Here is a 24,032-nt window from a genome sequence, read left to right on the forward strand (position 1 = left end):
TCCTAATATTCTTTCATCAACCCTATCTCCAAACCATCCTAATATTCTTTCATCAACCCTATCTCCCAAATCCTTTTTCACCCCTGTTCTCCTCCTCACCTCCTCATTTCTCACTCTATCCAGCCTAGTAACCCCCACCATACTTCTCAGACACCTCATCTCAAACACATTCAAACTCCTTCTCTCTTCTTCTCTTATGTTCCACGTTTCTGCCCCATACAGTGGTGTTGGCACAATCACTCCTTCATACAGTCTCCTCTTCGCATCCATTCCCAAATGTCTATTCCTCATTACACTCTTTAATCCACCAAGGCATTTACTCGCTTCTCTCAATCTACATTCTACCTCCACCTTCACTCCACCTTTTCCTGCTACACTTGCACCCAAGTATCTAAAACTATCCACTTCCTCCAGTCGCTCTCCCTTAATGTTCACTTCCAGTCTACTGCCACTTTCACCCCTTGTACATCTCATCACCTTACTTTTACCTACATTTATCTTTAGCTTTCTTCTATCACATACTCTCCCAAACTCTGCCACCAGCTTCCTCAATCCCTCCTCTGACCCTGCCACAAGCGCAGAGAAAAATTATATTAATATTAATATTACTTGTTACCGTCATTCAGGTGCTAAGATAAGAGGGAGGGTGGAGGGGTGTGGAGTGTATTCAGGGATGGAATGGGTGGGAATGATTTTATGCCTTTTTTTGGCTACCCCCCTTGGAAGGGGGAAAAAGCCTTGGTATGTGTATGTACTTGTTAATTACCATTCATGTTGGATGAATTATAAATAATTAAGGGTTAAGATATGCCAGTGAAAAAAAAAATTGCCATGTATATTATCATAGATTTGTTGATACAAATATAGAAAGATAAAGTATGAGAACGTGGACATTGGATGTGCCTTTATTAATGTAAATAACATAGTTTAACTGGTTTTGATAAGAGCTTTTCCTAAAATTTTGTGTTTTATTAAAAAATGCCAGACCAGTTTTGACATATCTCGTAGCACCAACACTTGAAAAGGATCAGATAAAATTGGTTGGGGAGTGTTATTTACTTGCATGGCAACAAACTTTGATAAGGAAGAAAGAGGTACTCTCCAAATCCCAGGATTCCTTTTGCTTGTCTTCCTGTTGCCATATGTCATGGGTTCCGTTGTTTCAGGGTTTTTTTTTAATTTCCAGGGCAGTGGACAAGATGCAGGGATGACCTGTCATCCAGGATTTGCCAAGATAAAAGGGAGGGTGGAGAGGAGTGGAGTGTATTAGGGATGGAATCGGTGGGAATGGTTTTTTTTGCCTTTTTCTTTTTGTATACCTCCCTTGTAAGGGGGGGGAAAGCCTTAGTATGTACTACATATTCATTTCATTGAAATGTTACTAATATTCTTGATTTTTCAGGTGGCTGAAGAAATTTGGATTTGTGAAAATCAGACCGTTACCAAATGGAATGGAGGTATCTTAGCTTATAAGGAAATGTTGAAGCAGAGGGTTCTCAAGGAAAATGAACGCAGGCGTAAATTAATGTGAATGGAATTTATGTTTGCAAGGATTTTTTTGTGAATAATGCATGGCTGTATTCAGTTTCTAGTACCAGCATAAATCCAGCTTGGGTTATTATTGGTTAATTTTGTAACACCTTTTAGACATGCAACTTAGCACATTTAGGGTGACTTTTTAATATTTGCATATCAAGTCTGGCAGACTTTAAATAAAACAGTAAATCTTGTTCTTTATTTATATTGTGTTTGGGATGTGTTTTGAAGATTGATGGAATATGGTGTATTATTTTTATTTATATATGTGTATATATATAGATATATGTATGTGTATATATATATAATAATAAACATGTGTATATATCTATATATGTTACTATTATTTTTTTTTTTTATTATTATTATTATTATTTTTTTTTTTTTTTTTTTAGAAAATTGAATCTCTCATGATAGTAATATTTCTTAAATAAAAATTGTTTGCCTTGACATTGTAGTTGCAAAGCCTTTGTACTGAGGTGAAGGCAGATCATTTCAGTCTGCCAAGCATTCTCAAACTGGAAGTGATTTACAAAATGCTTAATGGCTGAAACGCTACTATTCCTTATTTCCTCCTTTTTAAGGCACGATGTATATAGATGTAAAAGTGCCTTGTTCTGTGCATCCTTGCAACTGCGAGGAAACTGTCACCAAAGCACTGCTCATTACTTTCAGCATCTTAGGCTCAAGCATCAGCTGTGCTGCAGATGCTGAAGGTTTATTGTTATTATATAACAAAGCAATTTAGTCTAACTGCTTGGCAGGCGGGGTGTGATTAATTGGAGGATTGGCAGTTCGACTTTTTCTGGCCGAGTGATATACATCACGTCCAGCCCTCTAACAGCACAAAATTGTTGTAATGTGCTGATTTTGTGCTGGCAACTTAACAGCATTGGGCATAGTGTATTTTAAATACAGTTTACTTCAATGAATTTTCACCTACTTTGTAGTTTATTTATGGCTCAGATGTATGAGGCTTGCACATTGATATACTAATCATGTTTCATCAATTGAACATTTGACAAGCAAACAAACACCGGTTACATATGAATAGTGTAGCATAATAGGAAGGTAGCCTGTGGTAAGCTAGAAAGAATACAGCACTCAGGTGAAAATGGTCCTTTATGATATGCTGCAGGTATATCCATGCAGCAGAGGTTGCATTATATCTTTGGGTATATAATCAGTCTTCTAAAACCCAATTGTCTTGAAAGGTCAGGTTGAGTAATAGTGCAAGATTGTTCTCAAAGTTGAAGGGATTATTGGTAAAAGATAGACCAATGATGTAACAATTATTTTTATTTATTTATTATGATTTTTTTTATTAACTTTTTTATCATTATCGCATTACTTGTTTTATCATTAACTTTTTATTTGTGTATGTGTCTTGGACCAAGATTCCAGTCAGAATTATTGTAGAAGTCAAAACAAACCAGCTTGAATAGCACAACACCTTCCTTGGTAAAATCCGTATTGGTCATGTAATTATCTTCATAAAACTAGTTCAAAATTCCTTTAGATTTTATCTGACCTTATGTACGAACAATATTGTGTGTGCTACACATTTGGCCAAGGTGCACTCAGAATATTTAAAGGTTAGCAATGTACATTTTCTGTGTACATACCAAGGGCTTTTTTTTTTTTTCTCTTACCAATGAGGTAGCCAAGTCAAAAGGCATATACTGTACCAAGTCCCACCCATTCCTCTCCCATCCACCACCCTTTCACCACTCTCATCTTAGCTCCTCATGGATGACAGGTCATCCCAGTATCCATCCCACTGCCCTGGGTCAGAGGCAACGTAGCAAGACAGCATATCCATAGCAAGGCTTCATTCTAACAGAGACCCTCTCCTCGTACAGAAAGGAAAAAAAAAAGGGGGAGAAATTCCTTCGGGCTACGACAAATATTCATACTTAATCACTCCCTAAACCCCCCCACCCAACACCCTCCCTTGCATCACAGTATCATCTATACACAGCCATTCTCCACTAGCCCCTATCTCTCACCTTCCTTGCTCAACAGACCTTACCCTCTTTGCTCATCCTTGGTCGTCCCCTACAGTTCACTCCGTCTTCCTCTACCTTCCTATGTGTATACCAAGAGCATTTTCCTCCTTATAAGGAGGAAACATGTATTTCTTCACTCGTTCTTTCCATACTTCTTCAGCCCTATGTGTCCTCTCCTTTCCCAGCCCAGTGCTCCTCCTCACCTCCTCATTTCTCGCTCTATCCAACCTTGTTACCCCTACCATACTTCTCGGACATATCATCTCAAACACGTTCAAACTTTTCCTCTCTGCCTTTCTTAAATTCCAAGTCTCTGCCCCATACAGTGCTGCTGGCACAATCTCTGCATCCATTCCCTAATGCCCATTTCTCATTACACTTTTTAATTCACCAAGGCATTCACCTTGACTATGTATGAAATTATGGATGGAAGGCACCCTCACAACAGCCTGGAGGGAAGCCATCATTACTCTATTCCTCAAACCAAGAAAGGACAAAACTTCTCTAAATAACCACTGCCTAATCCTAGAGCTTGTTAGGATTGGATATGGAGAAAGTGAGTGGTTTGAGGTGAAGCTCAGGGCTGTCATTTGTACATGGATGGAGTAGTATGGGAAGTAAAACTGAGGGGAGTGAAGATGGTTAGAGATAATGAAAGGTGAGCCAGTTGTTGTTTGCAGATGACACGGCATCTTCACATTTCTGCCTGTGGCTCCCCGTACCTTTGGCCCGAGTGCTGTCCAGGTGCAATCCACAGGAGGCCTAGTGGACCAATTAGGCCAAGTGGCCAAAATTGACCCAAAACTGGAAAAAAGGTGAATTTTGCCAAAAATGGTCAGGTCACTGATTTGGCCCAAACTTGTCCCATGGAGGGAGAGTCAGTGAAAATGCGCTCAGAGGTAGATATGTAGAACCTAGACCCAGGAAAAAATGCTTGATTTTTGCTGGTCGCCATGCACACCCCCTTGGGTCTAGGATCCTCCCCTCTACCTCGTAGTGCAATGTGCACGATTTTCCCACGGGTAAGTATGGTCGAAATCGGACCTGACTATTTTTGGCAAAATCCGTTCATGGGTTAATTTGGCCACTTGCTCCAATTGGGCCACCATCTTACCCACAGGGTGAGGGCCATCAGGCCTCCTGTGAATTTCACTTGGACACTAGGGCCAAAGGTATGAGCGCCACAGGCAGAAATGTGAAAAATTAGGAAAAAGGTCTCCATTTTGGATGGTCGCCACACACACACACCCTTGGGTCCAAAGACGAGTTTTTTTTTGTTTTTGTTTTCCACATTGCCTGTGGTGCCTATACCTTTGGACCATTGATTTATGTCCAAGTGCAATCGGCAGCAGGCCTGGTGGTCCTTGATCTGCGAGCAATCGATGGTGGCACAGTCGGAACAACTGAGCAAAATTGCTGTAACATCAACCAGGTTTTTACAGCCACTCAGTACTGAAGGGGTGAATCTAAAAACAATTGGTCGCCACCTGGCAAGAGGGTTGCCATGAATAAAATCGCCAAGCGGCGACCAGGACTACAGAAGTAACGTAAGAACATAAGAATGGAGGAGACTGCAAGAGAGCATAAGGCAGCCTCCACTTTTGTTGGAGGGAACGATGAAGAGCTTGCTGACATGATGCAGGAACACCAAGAGAATGGGCTGGGCAGACCAGTCAAAAGAGTGTATATGTTGTTTAAAGGAGTTATCACACTGGGCTATTTTTCCGCCGACTGTTAGAGAAGATTTGCAGCCCTCAGAAAGGGTGAGAGGGAAAAGGGGATCCATTGTAAAGTGTAGGTTTGCTTCCAAATATGTTGGAATTCTCCAAAAAGCTAGGTCTATTACAGGTGCAAACAGCTGTAGTATGGTTAAAGAAATATAAAACCAATATCGTTATTATAAAAATATTTCCCTCTCATCTGCGTTTAGAATAACATGATTTTACTCAATCGTCTTGAAGAATTTTTGAGAAACTTATGTTCAGTCCAACTAGTGGACTGTAAAACACATTTACACTGCAAAAAAATACACTAAAGAAAAATCTAATTGAAAAAACACGCATAGAGAGTATGCATATGATATGGTAAATAATTATATATTATAATTCTGTTGCAAGTATAATTGAATGTTTCAGCAACTGTGAAAAATAAAGTCACCGTCGTTCTTAATTACGTTGAGAACAGTTAAATCATAAAATTACCCCTAAATACTATTTGTTTTCATTAACAATCAATTTACAAGAAATTTTATTATCATTAAAAACAGTATCCCAGCTTAGATGGATTTCTATTTTTGTTTGCCTTTCTAGATTTAGAAATGACACGTAGTATACCCTGCAAAGCTTGTTTATCATTTCATCCATATTCTGTTTTGCTTACACCTCGTGAAATTTTGTTGTTAGAAGTGATAGACTATCTGTATTATACAATATTGAATATTTAGTTTTTTTACTGTGGTGGTGGTGGTGGAAAAGAATACTGCCACCAAGTATTTCCACTTGGATCGTAAGAGGCGAGAAAAAAGGGACAGAGATTGGGACCAGGCATCATCCTCCCTGTAGCCCCACAGGGGACATTTCCAAAAAAAAGTAAAGGCATAAGAGGGTCTAGGAGTTTTCCGACCAGCACCCTAAGATTTGGGTCTTTTGATGTGTGTGGATGTGGTACAGATGAGAGTAAAAGGGAAGAGATAGGTAGTATGTTTGTGAGAAGAAAGATGGATGTGTTGGCTTTGAGTGAAACTAAGTTGAAAGGGAAGGGCGAGTGTAAGTTTGGGAGGTTATCAGGAGTGAAGAGAGGGCGAGGTAGGGAAGGGGTGGCTATACTAGTAAGTGAAGAGATAGGTAAACGTGTAGTGGAATGGAAGGAGGTCTCCTTAAGGATAATGTGGATGAAGGTGAAACTGGGAAAGGAGATGTGGGTTTTTGTAAGTGCATATGGGCCTGGCAGTGAGAAGAGAGTAGAAGAAAGGGAGGCTTTTTGGATGGATTTAAATGAGTGCATAGAGGGATTAGGGAGAAATGTCAATGTAATAGTACTGGGAGACCTTAATGCTAGGGTAGGAAATGATCCAATTGAGGGAGTGGTTGGAAAATATGGAGTTCCAGGAAAGAATCGTAGTGGAGAGTTGATGGTGGAGATGTGTCTAGAGAGTTGATGATAGCAAATACAGTGTTTCGGAAGAAAGTCAAGCATAAGTACACATGGGAGAGAGTGGTGGATGGAAGGGTGGAAGAGCATTAATGGATTATGTAGTGGTAGATAGGAAGAGGGATGTACATGTGCTAAGGGGAGAGGGTGGGGGAATATCAGATAATTTTTTGGTGGAATGGTGGAAGGTAAGTTGTTGTTGTTCCCTAGACTGTCTGTCTGAGCAGTACCGTCTCCCCAAGGAATGCCACAGCCGAAACTGGGTTTTCCCACAAATCCTTTATAGAGTGTATGTTGTGTTGTTTGCGTGCATGATTGTGTATAATGCAGTCTTCCAATATGTGTTGTATGGTATGGGGTGAAGTGTTACATCCTGGGCAGCTGTTCACAATGCGGTCATCCAGCCTCTTCTGGTAACTTAGAAGTGCTGGGTGGTGGCCGCACCGCAGTCTGGCCAAGTGGACTCTGTCCTTTCGTGGGAGAGAGGATTCAGAAGGGTGGATATCAGGGGGTCTAGCATGCAGCAGTGTGTTGTCTTTCAGTGTATTAATGGAGCGGTGAGTGATATGATTATGAATATGTTTCCGGAGGCTGGTATTTGGTGGTTGTGGAGGAAGAGAAGAGAGTATCTGTGTGTGATACAGGTCTTTGGGTGTTGTTTTAATGTTTCTTGGTGTGTGTGGGTGTTCTGCTATGTAGTGTAACGGGTGTGATGTGTTTGTGGTGGCTGCGGCAAGTGTTTGTGTGCCTCTCATGTCGAGGTGGTCCTTGACTTTGAGGACTTTTGTTTCATGGTGTAAATGGTCTGGAGGTGTTGTATTTGTGCAGCCTGTAATTGTTTTTAGGGCTTTGTTTTGTATGATTTGAAGGGTGTTGTGGTGTGTCTCACTGAGATTAGGAGCCCATGCAGGAAGTTGGAAAGTAAGTTGAGAGTGGAGGATAGATGGAGAAAGAGGAAAAGGACAAAAGGTAGGGAGGTGCTTAGAGTGGAATCTATATGAAAAGGAAAAGGAGTACAAGAAGAAGCTGAAGGAGTAGTGAAGGATAGAGTAGAGGAGGAATGGGGATGGTTCAAGAAGGGAGTCACAAAGTGTGCAAAGATGGTGTATGGAACAAGAAGGACAGGAGGAAATAGAAGGAAGGGTAGTGAGTGGTGGGATGAAGAAACAAGGTTGTAGAAGAGAAGAAACAAGCTTTCACAGATTTCACAAAATAGGATGAGGGAGTCATATGAGAGGTACAAAGAAAAGAAAAGTGAAGTAAAGCAAAAGGTAAAGGAGGCAAAGAGGAGAGCAGATGTGGAATGGGGTAAGAGTATGACAGAAAATTTTGAAAGTAATAAAAAGATGTTTTGGAAATAAATTAAGAGAGGAAGAGGAGGCGAATCAAGTAGAGAAGAAAAGGTAAAAGGTGCAGATGGAGAGATAATGGAAGCAAAGGTAGTAAGGGGAAGATGGGCAGAATATTTTAGGGAGGTTCTAAATGTGAAGGAGGATAAGGAGGGAAAGATAGTTGCAGTGGGAAATGCTAAGAAAATGACCATGATGAGTAAGGAAAATGGAGGAGAAATAAGGAAGGATGAAGTGAAGGCAGTTGTTAAGATGATGAAAGTAGGTAAGGCACCTGGTCTGGATGGGTGCCATGCAGAATGTCTAAAAAAAAGGAGGTACAGTGATGGTGGACTGGTTGGTGAGGTTATTTAATGTTTGCTGGAGAGAGGGTAGAGTGCCGGAGGACTGTAGGAGTGCCTGTATAGTTCCATTTTACAAGGGAAAAGGGGACAAGTGTGAATGTAGTAGTTTCAGAGGGATTAGCTTGTTAAGTGTAGTTGGGAAGGCGTATGGGAGGACTTTGATTGAGAGGATTAGGAGAGGAACAGGGAGTAATTGGTGAGGAACAGTTTGGATTTAGGACAGGTAGAGGTTGTGTAGATCAGATTTTTGTGGTAAGACAGATATGTGAGAAAGCTATAGGAAAGGGGAAGGATGTTTTTTTGGACTTTTATGGATCTGGAAAAGGCTTACGACAGGGTAGACAGAAAGGCACTGTGGGAGGTTTTGCAGATAAACGGGATAGGAGGAAAGCTTTTAGGAGCTGTCAAGAGTTTTTATGAGAATAGTAGAGCTTGTGTCAGGATTAGAAATGGAGAGAGTGAGTGGTTCGAGGTAAAGGTGGGACTTCGTCAGGGATGCGTTATGTCGTCCTGGCTGTTCAACTTATACATGGATGGGGTAGTGCGAGAGGTAAATGCAAGGGTGGTGGGTCAGGGATTGGAGACGGTTAAAGAAAATGGAGAAAAGTGGGAGGTGAGCCAGCTGTTGTTTGCGGACGACACTGCGCTTATGGCAGGATCGGAGGAGGGATTGAGGAAGTTGGTGACAGAGTTTGGGAGTGTGTGAGAGAAGAAAGCTGAAGATAAATGTGGGTAAAAGTAAGGTGATGAGATGTTCAATGGGGGAAAGTGGCAGCAGACTGGAAGTGAGCATTAAGGTAGAGCGACTGGAGGAAGTGGATAGTTTTAGATACTTGGGTGGGAATGTGGCAGGAAAAGGTGGAGGTAGAATGTAGATGGAGAGAAGCGAGTAAATGCCTTGGTGGATTAAAAAGTGTAATGAATAGAAATTTGGGGATGGATGCTAAGAGGAGACTTTATGAAGGAGTGATTGTGCCAACAGCACTGTATGGGGCAGAAACATGGAACATAAGAGAGGAAGAGAAGAAGTTTAAATGTAGGAAAGAGGCCAAACGCAGAGTATGGGAGTCCAGTATATTTGACGTCTCGCCCAGCAGGGCTTCTTGAGAAATAACATAGTTGAGAAACATTTTTCTCCTTTTATAGCCCGAGCTTGCGGGGAGAAACAAACATTAAAATGGTGTACACACAATTTGCGCAAATTGCTTGTTACTTGGTAACTAAAATTGCCAATGGTTTGTTTATTGTAAAAAATCAACTATTCTGATTTATATTTTCAATGAGGAATATAAACGCAGATTCTAAACATTTACGTTTCATTGTATGGTTTTCATATTTTATGATCTTGGAATTTTCAGAGAAAAGCATAACATTTATATACGGTTTCTAAGAAGAGGCGCAATTTTATCAATATTGTAGACTCCTCTCGTCACTCGTGCAGTCAGAAAGCAGGAAAGACAGTTGATGTTTTTGTTATCGGATTTAATAGTTTTAACCCTAGTGTCAAGAACTCATTTTAGTGTGCCTAGTGCATAAAATTCACATGTAAAGAATGGAGCCCGAATCTAAATGTATTGAATATGATATAGTAATAATTGAGAGCCTGTGCATTATGTGTGACAGTAACAGTTTTGAAAAATGGAAACACTACTAGTACTACTGTACAAAACTCCCGATCTACCAAATAATTCTGTTCGCCAAAAGTTCTAGAAAGGACACTTGCCAAGTCTGTTCAGTAGCAAAATATAATGACTTTCCCACAATATCAGATAATTTAACCAAAGAAATTGAGAAACAAAAGTCTGATGTGTTATCCTTTGCTGTTGGTAAGGCTAAAAGTGACACCGATAAATCGAAAGGATCACCTATCATACCAGATTCTATTCACAAAAACTGAGCTAACCAACCAGTGTTCAATGACGTACCCTAAGAACCAAAACCTAATATCCCAAATCCAACAGAAATTTCAGGGGAAACTCCAAATGTTTCTTGACTTTTTTTTTACTTGTGTGTTTATTCTCGACTCCCGCTCAGTCTTTCCGACACTGTGGGTCACACCTTATATCATCATTCAGGTAATTTATTACACTATATAAAACTACTAATTTGCATGTCGTGAGTGTAACTCAGTAAATAGTTACATTTTCAATTTCTTCTTGAAAGTACAGTCAAACCTCGGTTTTCGAACATAATCCGTTCGAGAAGGCTGTTCGAAAAGCGATTTGTTCGAAAACCGAAACAATTTTTCCCATTATAATCAATGTAAATAATTTTAATCCGTTCCAAGTCTAAAAAACAACTTTTTCTAATTTTTTTTTTTTTTTACTATTTTACACCATAAACTGCACTGTATACTGTTTACCATAAATAAGTGTATCCCACTTCTTTTCTTAAACTTTTCAAACCACCCTCTGCTTGCTTTAAAATCAAACCCTTCCGGAATAATGCTAGGATCTTTTTTTTATCAAATCTTCATACAATTGTCTTGCTTTGGCACAAATTGCATCTTCACTAAGAGTATCACCTGCTAACTGTTTCTCATTTACGAAAATCAGCAAAAGTTTCTCCACTTCCTCCAATACCTGTGGCCTTTGTTTGCTAAAAACACTTGATCCTTTAGCCACATCACTTGCTTTAACCTGGTCTTTATTTTTTAGGATGGTGCTTATCGTCGATTTCGCCATCCCAAACTCCTTAGCCAACGCAGACACACGAACGCCAGATTCATATTTCGCTATTAATTCTTTTTTAAATTCAATAATTGTGCGCACTACTTTCCTCTTTTCTTCACCACTTGAACTTGCTTTCTTTGGACCCATGATTAGGGGCTAATACACGATGCAAAGATGAAAAAAAGTCAGATTTACGTAAATAAGAACGAACACGTCTGCTCGGAATGAACTTTGATCGCAAATGCGCTACGGAGGAAGCGTCCTTAGCATTCGAGTTCTCTCGGCTCGCGAGTGAGCCGCGTTCGGGTACGCTCGGCTTCTTTCGGTTTGTTCGAGAGCCGAAATTTGGTCGAGTTCTGAGACGTAAAATTCTCGAACTTTTTGGTCGAAAACCGATTTCGTCGAGAACAGAAGCGTTCGATAACCGAGGTTTGACTGTATCAACATTATTACTTTCCTTTAATCTTTGTCTCTCTGGGAAGTTGGTTAGATAGCTTGGACAGATGTCATGAAGACCCTAAATCCCATTTGAATATTACATCTTTGTTCAACCGACATATAAGGATTATCACTACAAAGTGGTACAGCTGATCCAGGTTTATGATCTTCCAGTATTTGCCTTAAATAATCTGGTTTCCCATATCTGATTGTCTGGTATACCATAACTATAACACAAATTTTAAATATAATTCTGGCTTTGATAGGAAACCAGTGAAGCTCTGTCAGTACAGGTGTAATTGTCACATCATGACACACCTTTTATTAATTTAGCAGCCCTGTTCATGATACTGCAATTTCCTTAGCTGTTAGTTTGGCAATACATAGTATGATGAATTACTGAAGTCTAGTCTACTAATATTATGATTATTATGGTCCTTTTCCCCCATCCATCTCATCCTAGGTCGCCCCCTCATGTTCACTCCTTCCACCTCTGCCTTCCACTCCTCTTTTACTAATCTTTCTTCCCTCATTCTTTTCATGTGTCCAAGCCATCCCAATACTCTTTCATCAACCCTATCTCCCAACTCCCTTTCCACCCCTGTTCTCCTCCTCACCTCATTTCTCACTCTATCCAGCCTAGTAAACCCCTATCATACTTTTGAGGCACCACAGAAGTAAATGGTAACATTTCTATGTACCAAGGGCTTTTTCCCCTTTATTAGGGAGGTAACCAAATCAAAAGGCATGTACCCACTCCATCCATCACCCTTTCCTCTAGGCTCTATCTCATCTTAGCATTTATATACAATAATGATCAGTTGTTCTTTGCTGACAACACTGCGCTTGTGACAGGATCAGAGGAGGGATTGAAGAACTTAGTACATGTCACCATGGCTGTTCTTCTTGTTCTCACGTAACATCACGGAGAAGTGTGCCGTCCCGACTTTGTGATGGCCAACATCGTCACGTTGTTGTGAAAAAAAATTACACACACAGCCGCAGAATTTTTATCGTAGGCCGTAGATAATGCGCACCACTGGATAATGCGCAACCCCCCCATTTTTAGGCCCTTCCAACGGAAAAAAGTCGCGCAATATACGCCGGAAAATACGGTATTTTCTTTATCATTTCCTCGTCCAAATAGTCAAATGACACTTTCATCAATCTTAGTAGGTTGAAGGTTTCTCCAACTATTTTATGAAGGAGTGATTGTGCTGACAGCATTGTATGGGGCAGAAACATGGAACATAAGAGAGGAGGAGTTTGAATATGTTTGAGATAAGGTGTCTGAGAAGTATGGCAGGGGTTACTAGGCTGGATAGAGTGAGAAACGAGGTGAGGAGGAAAACGGGTGGAAAGCGAGTTGGGAGATAGGGTTGATGAAAGAGTATTGGGATGGTTTGGACACGTGGAAAGAATGAGTGAAGAAAGATATAAGAGGTGTAGAAGGAGTGAATATTATTGGTTGTCCAATAAGGTGGAAAGGAAAATGCTCCAGGTATTTTCAAAGTGTAATTGCACAGGTAATGTACAATATAAGTCTCTCACTCTCACTTCTAACATGTGACCTGAATCGAATGGTCGCTCGTCCGTGACTGAAACCAATGCCCACTCGCTCATGACTGTCTCTGATTGATGCCACGCTCACTCAAGATCTATATACACCAGGTCTAACCTTTTGAGCCGTTCTGCGCAGCTTCTGACGTCATCTGGTTGCTTCCATTTTCTCTTTGTGAAACACTGAAGAAATCTGTGAAACGCTAAGGAAGACTCGAATTATTATATTTTCCCCCTGTTATCTCTCTAGCTCATTGCTATTAGTGTGTGTGTGTGTGTGTATTTACCTAGTATTTACCTAGTTGTATTTTACGGGAAGGGGAGCTATGCTCGTGGTGTCCCGTCTTCATATCTCGTTTTATCTAAACTATTTTTAAATTCATGTATTGTTTTTGCACACACCACTTTCTCATCTAACTTGTTCCAACTGTCTATTACTCTGTGAGGAAAGCTGTTCTTTTTCAGATCTCTTCTATAGCTGTCTTTCTTGAGTTTCTTTCCGTGCCCTCTTGTATTTCTATCATCCCATTTTATCAGATTCTCTCTATCAATAATTTCTATGCCTTTCATGATTCTGTAAATAGCTATCAAATCTCCTCTCTTCTTTGCTCTAGTGTCTGTAGTTCAAGTTTTGCTAGTCTCTCTTCATATGATAGTTTTGAGAGTGTTGGTGCCAATTCTTTCTTGCAAAAAGTCTTCCATCCATTTAAGCAGTTTGCCCTGTATTCCTCCTTCAGTTTCTAATTTCTTAAGCAACTTCTTATGTGGTACTTTGTCAAAAGCTTTTTTTAGGTCTAGAAATGCACAATCAGCCCATCCATCTCTTTCTTGTATTATTAGCCTTGAATAGAAACATATTAAATTAGTGACGCATGATCGTCCTTGTCTGAATCCAAATTGCCTTGGATTTAGCACTTTTTTTTTCTAAATATTTTACCCATTTACTTTTGATAATTCTTTCACAAATTTTTGCTATTGTACTTGTTAGAGAGACTGGTCTATAGTTGGTAGGGTCTTCTTTATTACCTCCTTTATATACAGGTACTATATTTGCTTTTTTCCAATCTTCTGGAACTTTTCCTTCTTTCAAGGAACTATTTATTATGCTATGTATTTTGTCTGCCAATTCATTTCTGCATCCTTTCAAAATCCAGTTTTCTATTTCATCTGGTCCATGCGATTTTCTAACATCAACATTACTCAAGTGTTTCATTATTTCATTCTTTGTTACTTCTATTTCTTTCATAGGGGGGACTTTCTCTTTCCATTCCATCTCTTTCGGTTGTATATTCTCCCTTGTAAACATGATTTAAAATGCTTGTTCATAATTTCCGCCATTTCTATTTCCTCTGTGTATTCAACTCCTTGTCTTAATTTCTCCAAGTCTTGTTTGTTTTTCAGTTTGTTGTTTACAAATCTGTAGAATAGTTTTGGTTGATCTTTACATTTTTCTATGACATCTTTTTCATATTTTCTCTTTTCCTCTTTGCACACTTGTACATATTCATTTCTATAACAAGTATATATTTTCCATTTTCAGGTCTTTTGTATTTCTTACATTTGGTCCAAGCTTTGTCTCTTTTGTCTTTTAACTCTTTACAACTTTTGTTGTACCAGCACTTTACATATTCTTTTTCTTGTTTTTGTCTTGGGACATACTTTTCCACTCCTTTTTTTATAAAAAAAAAAATTCAAAATATTTCATTTCTCTTCTACTGTTGTATCTTCTTTGTGTATTCTTTCCCAGTTTTCATTTTGAAAGAATTCTCTTATTTTATCAAAATTTGTTTTTTCATACATCAATCTTCCTTTTCTATATTGTTAATTTCTTTTCATGTATTTTTTCTTGTTTAGTTCTAGTTCTATCAATATGTGGTCACTTTTACTTATTGGTGCCTGGTATTCTATCTTTTCCACTATTTCAGGTTCTGATGTGATTATTAGGTCTAGTCTCGATGGTTCTTCATTTCTATACCTAGTGATCTCTTGAATCCATTGTGTCATTGTGTGGTCAATAATTAATCATCTCAAGTAGAACATTTCCCCATGAGTCTTCTCCACCCTTTACGGTCATCTCTTCCCAGCAGATTTCTTTGCAATTAAAGTTGCCCATCATAACTATTCTTCCTCCATCTTCCATTATCTTGTTTAATGTTATTCTTGTCTTCTAACATACATAACAATTCCCATTATGTCCGGTTCTTTTTCCTTCAGATACTCGTTTAGTTCATTCAGTCCTGTTTAATCCATCTATATATGTGCAGGACACTCTTAACTTTCTGTTATTTCCATTGTATTCTCTGTTTTTGTTTTTGTTTTCTCTCTGTTATGGTCCATTTCCTCAATTTCATATTCACTACTCTCCAGTAGAATTCTTCTTTTTCTGACTCCGTTCTGGTCTCGTTTTTTCCTTAGCTTCTTGTCTTTTCCTTTTTTCTTCCTCTCTTTCCTCTTTATTCATTTCTCTTTTTATCCATACCTTTTTATATTGTTCACTCTTTGCTAGTTTCCCTGTTTTCCCTAAGATATTCTCTGCTGTCGTTTGTGACCTGAACTTAATCTTAATTGGTCTGGTCTTATCTGTACTATATTTTCCAAGCCTATACATCTCTTCAATTTGTTTTTCTATTTCAGGTTCATCTTCCTGAACTAATTCTAATAAACTGTTTACTTTTTCTTTTTCTTCTTTAATTCTTGTAGTCCTATTTAGATTATATTTTTCTTCCATCCCTAAGATAATTATACATTTATTTTTATCTGCTAGGTCTCTTACTATATTTTCTTTCTGTCTCATCACTTTAGTAACTGTGTCTTCAGTTTGTTCTTTCATTTGCTGTTTCACTATTTCATTAAATGCAACTTTGTTGTTTTCTTGGACTTTTCTCCAACCCTGTACCTCTTTTGCTATGGATTCTTTATTTTCTGTATTTTTCCTTTTTAATTCTTCATTCTCATCTTTTACTTCTTTTAGTTGTCTTTTTAGTTCTTCTATTTCCTTAGGGTTTGGTTCTCTTTCTTTAACTCTTCCAATTTGTCAACTCTTTGTTGTATTTTTATGATTTCACCAAACCTACTCTCCCAATGTTCGGTCATTTTCTCTAGTTTTTCTTCTAGACTTGCTAATCCATGGAAACTATTATTTTCACTTTCCATTGTATTATTCTTATCTATATTTCTGATCTTAATGCTTTTGCTGATATTTTTGATTTCCCCGGTGTCATCAGCTGAGCGTTTGTTTACAGATTTCCTGTTGTCGGTGGGAGCCCGTTCGTCTCCCTCCTCATTTCCTTCCATATCCCTCAGTAATCCCCCCTCTACTCCCCTTTCATTACCTTTCTACTACACCACAAGTTTTCTCCTTCCCTGTAAATACAAGAAGGTACTTCCTTGACGTTGAGATCCGTGTAGAATTTTGGATTTTCTTCGGAGCTCCAATCCTTGTCGTCCATCCAACGACAGTGTGTGTGTGTGTGTATTTATATACTGTACTTGTATTTTACGGGAAGGGGAGATATCGTTGTGTGTGCTTATATGTGTACATGTTCACATGTGTGTGTGTGATTCATCTTGGATCTTTTGGATCACGTGTTGGACTCGTGATTGACAGCTATTTCCCTCCCGGAAGAGAGCTCAGAGCTCGTATGTCCGATCTATGAACTTACACGCACACACATCCCCAACTCTCCGCCCACGAGAGTTGGAGTAACGACTCGAAGAGCAGCGATACTGAAAAAAATTCAACCCTGGATAGCATACGAACCAGGTACCACCGATATCTCAGAATTATAAGTCGGAGTCTTTACTAATCGTGCCACCGAGTCATTTGTATTTACCTAGTTGTACCTAGTTGTATTTTACGGGAAGGGGAGCTATACTCGTGGTGTCCTGTCTTCATATCTCATTTTATCTAAACTATTTTTAAATTCATGTATTGTTCTTGCACACACCACTTTCTCATCTAACTTGTTCCAACTGTCTATTACTCTGTGAGGAAAGCTGTTCTTTTTCAGATCTCTTCTATAGCTGTCTTTCTTGATTTTCTTTCCGTGCCCTCTTGTATTTCTGTCATCCCATTTTATCAGATTCTCTCTATTCTGTAAATAGCTATCAAATCTCCTCTCTTCTTTGCTCTAGTGTCTGTAGTTCAAGTTTTGCTAGTCTCTCTTCATATGATAGTTTTGAGTGTTGGTGCCAATTTTGTAATTGCTCTTTGTATTCTTTCAAGTTTTTTATACATTTTTTTGTACTTGGTGACCACATCGTTGCTGCATATTCCAATCTTGGTCTTATCAGAGTGGTTAGAATTTTCTTCACCATTTCTTCATCCAGGTATGTAAACTGGGAAAGAAATGAGGAAAGCTGTTCTTTTTCAGATCTCTTCTATAGCTGTCTTTCTTGATTTTCTTTCCATGTCCTCTTGTATTTCTATCATCCCATTTTATTAGATTCTCTCTATCAATAATTTCTATGCCTTTCATGATTCTGTAAATAGCTATCAAATCTCCTCTCTCTCTTCTTTGCTCTAGTGTCTGTAGCTCAAGTTTTACTAGTCTTTCTTATGATAGTTTTGAGTGTTGGTGCCAATTTTGTAATTGCTCTTTGTATTCTTTCAAGTTTTTTTATACATTTTTTTTGTACTTGGTATACTAATCTCTCATTCATTCCACTTTTGTATACAAGAACAAAATGCTAATTAATTATCTACAAAAATGGCAATTTGAATGTTTCTAGAAGCTTCACGCTCACACATTCAGACACAATGACACATCAATTTTTGTTGTACAGTACATCTACGCATAATGCTAACAGAATTAGAATACAATAATATGAGAGGGTGACCTAGGATGAGATGGATGGGTAAAAGGGGCATTGAGAAAGAGGGGAATGTCTGTTGAGAAAGGGAGAAGACAGAAGATAGGGGTGAATGGAGATTGGTTGTGTATGGATGATGGTATGATGCATGAATGGGAGTGGATGGGGGGTGAGGGAGAATGTATGAAAAGTAAATTGATGCAGCCTGAAGAGATTTCTCCCTGTCTTCTTTTTTTCTGCATGAGGGGACGGAGAGGGGTTGTCGCTGATTAAATGAAGCGGCCTAGCAGTGGATGTGCTGTCTTCTGACACTGCTTCTGACCCAGGGCAGTGGGCGAGATACAGGGATGACTAATCATCCATGCGGAGCCAAGATAAGAGGGAAGGAGGTTGGTGAATGGGAGTGGAATATGTGGGGTAGCCTTTGCTATTTGGCTACCTCCATTGTAAGGGGAGAAAAAGCCTTTGGTATATATATATGTATGCCACAAAAGTAAATGCTGATATAGCAATATACCAAGGGCTTTTCCCCTTTATAAGGGAGGTAACCAAGTCAAAAGGTATGTACCCACTCCCCTCCAACACCCTTTCCTCCATCTCATCTTAGCTCCTCATGGATGAAGGATCATCCCTGTCTCCTGGGTCAAAAGCAATGCAGCAAAACACAAGACATCCATAGCAAGGCCGCTTCACTTAATTGTTGTCCCCTCTGCCTTCTGTCCTATCAGGTGGAAAATAGATGGGGGGAAATCCCTTCAGGTTGTCAAAATATTATTTACACATAACCACTCCCAATGCCCCATCCCTTCCTTGCATCACAGTGTCATCTATATATTGCCATTCTTCATTCACCACTATCTCCTGTATTTTCCTTCCTTGCTCAATAGACATTCCCCTCTTGCTAAAAGCTCCTTTCATCCCATCCTTGGTCATCCCCTCAATTTCACTCCATGCACCTCTGCCTTCCAGAACTCTCTTACTAATCTTTCCTCACTTATTTTTTCCAAGTGTCCAAACCACCCCAATACTCTTTCATCAGCCCTATCTGCCATCTCCTTGTCCACTCCAACTCTCCTCACCTCATTTCTCACTCTATCCAACCTTGCAACCCCTACCATACTTCTCAGACATTTCATCTCAAACAAATTTAATTTTCTCTCTGCTTCTCTTAAATCCCAAGTCTCAGCCCCATATAGTGTCATCGGCACAATCACCCCTTCATATAATTTCTTTTCATCCATTCCCAGATGACTATTTCTCATGACACTTTTTGACAGTAGTAGAGACTGTATTAGAATTGAGAATAGAGAGAATGAGTGGGTTGAGGTAAAGATGAGGCTGTGTCAGGGATGTGTCATGTCATGATGGCTGTTCAATGTAAGAACATATGAACATGAGACCATAAAGCCTACACTAGGCAGCTCCATATCCATCACCACCTGTCATTCCCATGGGATAGTGGGATGATAGTGGGCAGGGGACTGGAGATGGTTAAAGAAAATGGAGAGAAGCAAGAGATGAGCCAGCTGTTGTTTGCTGATGACACTGCACTTGTGGCAGGGTGAGAATGGGGATTAAGGCAGTGATGGGGTTTGGAAAGGTATGCGATAGGAGGTTGAAGGTAAATGTGAGGTGATGAGATTGGAAAGGGAATGGTAGAGAGTTTGAAGGAAGTTTCTATGAAAAGAGGCTGGAGGAAGTGGATGATTTTAGGTATTTGAGGTTGCATGTGGCAGGAAAGAGAGGAGTTGAGATGGAGGTAAATTGTAGGTTGAGAGAAACAGGTAAATGCTTTGGGAGAGTAAGTGCTAATCACTAAATAAAAATACATTGGACTGAGTATTTTATTGAAAAAATAGTTGATTTACATGACATGCAAATTTCTTAAACCTAAGAGTCTTTCATGAACAAAAGATCATGAATGTAAAATTAGAGAATGAATTAATCAGTTGATGTTTCCTTCAAGCAAAAGCAATCTTCAATTTAATTTTTTTCTTCTTTTTTTCTTATCAGGATTTGTTCTATTTTGGAATCACTGCTTGCCGAGGGCTACTTAAAACAGCCCCTCTGATACCTTACATCCTTTTATATGTATATACACATACAAAACCATACATACACACAATCATTTCTGAAGATTTGGTGATCCACCTTTACCCAAACAGAAAATGTTGGTCAGCTGATTGAAATAAATCTGAATGATTATAATTGTTGTTTTGAGTTTCACTGACTGGAAACCCACAGCCCATGGAGGTTGGCAATAACCCTTAGGCCTTCCCATAAATCTCTCGCAAGAAAAAATTGGACTGTTGTCTTGGTGTGAAATATTTTCTATGTTACTGGCTTAAAGCAGTAGGAGGGAAACAGTTGCCGACTCTCGGCATTCTTTTTAGAAAAAGGTGGAGGAAATACAGTTGAAGCCAAAAGCGAGAGAGAAATCTAGGACCTAGATCAGAGCTAGGGTGCAGTGAGGGTGATGAGTTTTGAAGATGGACAGCAAGAAATCAATTCCTCCCAATATCCATCTTACAGAACTATCACTTTAAGGTACTCATCATTAGTCCCTCTAAAAGATCAACAACAAATCTTTTATTTATTTATACATATACAGTATACTCTCAGTTAACTGGTATGCAAACAACCAGAACTCTCAAACCAGAAAAAAAGAAAGAAAAGAAAACAAAACAAAAATTAATATAGCAGTCCATCCCATGTCAAAACTAATTGGTCCACAGTGTGTTTGGATTTTGGGAGTATTTGGATACACGAGATAAAATTATTTCCCCACCCCCAAAGTCTCTACTCTACAGTCTCTACAACACTAAATTTGCAATTCTGTGCAATACACACAGATCATGTTCGGGTAATGGCAGTTCAGATATGGGAAGGATCACTATTAATTTCTATCAAAACCGTAAGTTTAAACTTGGCACCTGCCATTTTCTCCCTAGGATTTGTGCTCAATTTTTTTTTTTTTTTTTTTGCACACTCAACCCCTTGGATGCCATAACAGGTCCCAAGTAAGCATTAGCATGTAGTGATTAATGTATTATTCAGTATTATATAGGGTAGAGGGCCTTTGATATAAGTATTTATGGATAAAGGGTGAGTTTATGCCTTTGGCTGGGCCACACCCCTTATAGTAGGGAAAGGGCCATTTGGTATATGTATGTAGGATTAAATCAATAGTGTTTATGTTATGGGGTATTAGTTAGCAACTGGTTAACCAAGAGTACATATATATGCATATGCTCATACATGCAGACATGCTAAAATGTACAACACGTAAAAAAAAAAATGAGCTGGCAGCACAAAATGCATTGCTGCCATATACAAGGAACAATTCAATATAATTATGCAATCGCCCATCCAATGCTGGCACGAGAAGAACATTTTCTCCTCTGGTGTCAACTTACAGTTGCAATTACACTGTAAGAAAATATGTAATGAACAGACTCAACTCTTCATTCACAATAACAGCTTCAAGTGTACTTATTACACTGAAAACTCATGGGTGAATAATAATATATACTATACGTGCACTTGCATTCAAGATGTGTTCCCCAACTAATTCCAACTCCAACACCATCAGTGTCTGAGGTGAAGGGTGGATCGCACATTATTACTGTAATTTATTTACACTGAGAAAATACTAAGCAGTGACTTGGAAGTATTTCAATGTCCCCTAAATGACTTGTTTTATTCCTCAAGGAGCTTCCATTATTTATCTAGTTAATATGCATCCATTCACTGGTCCCCCAACAATACAAATTTCATCTTTTAACTTAAATTTTTTTTAGTTGCTTACTTCTATGTAACAACCCTAAATATTTATCAATTGTTTTCAACAGTGGTGGGGGGAGCCTGTGCTTGCTCAGGTATGGTGGTACTGCTGCTGTCGTTCTCACTGTGGGCAACAGCTCCATTTTCTGTGTGGCTGCTGGTCTCTGATGCCAAGCCACCACCACCGCCTGTTCCACCACCCACACTCAGATTTGAGGCAGGGCCACCACCATTACCACCAGCAGCAGGAACTTCAGATGGTGGCGGAGGTGGGGGAGGTGTAGTCGTCGTTGTAGTACTGCTAGTGGTTGTGGTTGTGGTCGTGGTTGTAGTTGGTGTGGTTGTTGTGGTAGAGGTAGATGTGGTTGACTCTGTGGTGTGTGGGGTGGGGGTGAAAGATATGGTGATGGGACGTGGGGTTGACATTTTGATATCCTGTGGAACTTCCCAGGCACCACAGAAACCATTCAGGATAGGCTGGGCTGGCACTCCACGCCTGGAAGAGAGGGAGGAAGGAGATTAAACAGTGAATGAGTGAGGGAGGCCAAGGTGATTTATTAATAACAAAACACCTTACTAATATTGTTATCATTATTAAGCTGCATACGTATAAACTGTGCAGATTGCTAGGCAGTACAACGATAATATTTGGGAAAGTGCTGTGTGCAACAAATGATCCCAAATATATGTAGCATCATACATTTCATTTCATACATATGTAGGGGGTGTGAGGACTTGAACCAAGTTACTGAACACCTGGTCCACTCTCTAGCTCACTGCATTGTGAAGCACAACAATGAGAAAGAGATGAAAACAAACCAAGGAAAAGATATTTTGGTATATGTACATATATACTGCACAGGGCCCAATGAATGGTATCCGGAAATGGTGGTTCTGTGAAACTTGTTAGAAAGAATTGCCTCCCTGGCAATTATGTCTTCTAAACCAGCAAACACCCTTACCTAGAAACTCTCTATCAACTTCATATGCATTTCCTTCACCCTTTCACATCAGAAAAGATGACAACTGGTGATGCTGTTCACTGCCTACTGCTAAGTTGTGATGATGATATGGTTTAACATCACAAACTCCCCCCTATCAGAAGGCTAGGACGGTGCCCTTCACAGAGGGCTTTGTAGCTAAGTTTTGAGAAAGATAATCCCACGACAAAATTACACTAGTAGTACTCCAATATTTCTTCCCAGAAAGATCTATGGGAGAGCCTGAGGACTGTTGTCAGCCAGAGTGGAGTTGCAAGTTTCCAGTCGGTGAAATTTTAGGCAGCATTTAGTATATCATGCCTACATGAGAGGTACAAAGTAAAGAGAAGGGAAGTTAAGCATAAGATAAAGGAAGCTAAGAGGAGAGCAGATGTGAAATGGGTAAGAGTATGACAGAAAATTTTGAAAGTAATAAAAAGATGTTTTGGAAAGATATTAAAAGAGGAAGAGGAGACGGATCAAGTAGAGAAGAAAAAGGTAAAAGGTGCAGATGGAGAGATGATAATGGAAGAGAAGGCAGAGAGAGGAAGGTGGGGAGAGTATTTTAGGGAGTTGCTAAGTGTGAAGGAGGATAGGGTAGTTGCAGTGGGAAGCACTAAGAAAATGAGTGATGATTGAGGAAAATGGAGGAGAAATAGGGAAAGATAAAGTGAAAGCAGCTGTTAAGATGATGTGAGCAGGTAAGGATGGATGTCATGCAGAATGTCTGAAGAAAGGAGGTACAAATATGGTGGACTGGCTAGTGAGGTTATTTAATGTTTGTTTAAGAGAGGGTAGAGTGCCGGAGGACTGGAGGAGTGCCTGTATAGTTCCGCTTTACAAGGTAAAGGGGGACAAGTGTGAGTGTAGTAGTTTCAGAGGCTTATGGAAGGGTCTTGATTGAGAGGCTTAGGAGAGGAACAGTGCTGTTTTAGGACAAGTAGGGGTTGTATAGATCAGATTTTTGTGGTAAGACAGATATGTGAGAATAGGAAAAGGTAAGGATGTTTTTTGGGCTTTTATGGATCTGGAAAAGTCTTACGACAGGTTGGACAGGAAGGCACTGTGGGAGGTACTGCAGATATATGGGATAGGAGGAAAGCTGTTAAGAGCAGTCAAGAGTTTTTATGAGAGTAGTAGAGCTTGTGTTAGGATTAGAAATGGAGAGAGTGAATGGTTTGAGGTAAAGGTGGGACTTGTCAGGGATGTGTTATGTCGCCCTGGCTGTTCATTCTATTCATGGATGGGGTGGTGTGAGAGGTGAATGCAAGGGTAGTGGGTCAGGGGTTGGAGATGGTTAAAGAAAATGGAGAAAAGTGGGAAGTAAGCCAGTTGCTGTTTGCTGACAACACTGTGCTTGTAGCAGGATCAGAGGAGGGATTGAGGAAGTTAGTGACAG

At 39.5% G+C, this 24,032-nt stretch overlaps 2 protein-coding genes across 2 annotated transcripts in view; one reads left to right on the top strand and one right to left on the bottom strand.

Annotated features, from left to right (window-relative positions):
- Positions 1–3,049, top strand: part of LOC143034028 (ATP-binding cassette sub-family F member 2) — a 50,565-nt gene extending 47,516 nt beyond the window's left edge. The window contains exon 11 of the mRNA XM_076199875.1: positions 1,403–3,049. Coding sequence (XP_076055990.1) covers positions 1,403–1,531 — 129 coding nt within the window. The 3' untranslated portion in view covers positions 1,532–3,049. The remainder of the gene's footprint in view (positions 1–1,402) is intronic.
- The window catches only part of LOC143034027 (beta-hexosaminidase subunit beta-like), an 82,293-nt gene continuing 60,140 nt past the window's right edge, over positions 1,880–24,032 (bottom strand). Inside the window, exon 13 of the mRNA XM_076199874.1 lies at positions 1,880–22,149. Coding sequence (XP_076055989.1) covers positions 21,705–22,149 — 445 coding nt within the window. The 3' untranslated portion in view covers positions 1,880–21,704. The remainder of the gene's footprint in view (positions 22,150–24,032) is intronic.

Source organism: Oratosquilla oratoria, chromosome 16 (assembly GCF_046742065.1).
Source record: "Oratosquilla oratoria isolate Oo_2021 chromosome 16, ASM4674206v1, whole genome shotgun sequence".
Classification (NCBI taxonomy): domain Eukaryota; kingdom Metazoa; phylum Arthropoda; class Malacostraca; order Stomatopoda; family Squillidae; genus Oratosquilla; species Oratosquilla oratoria.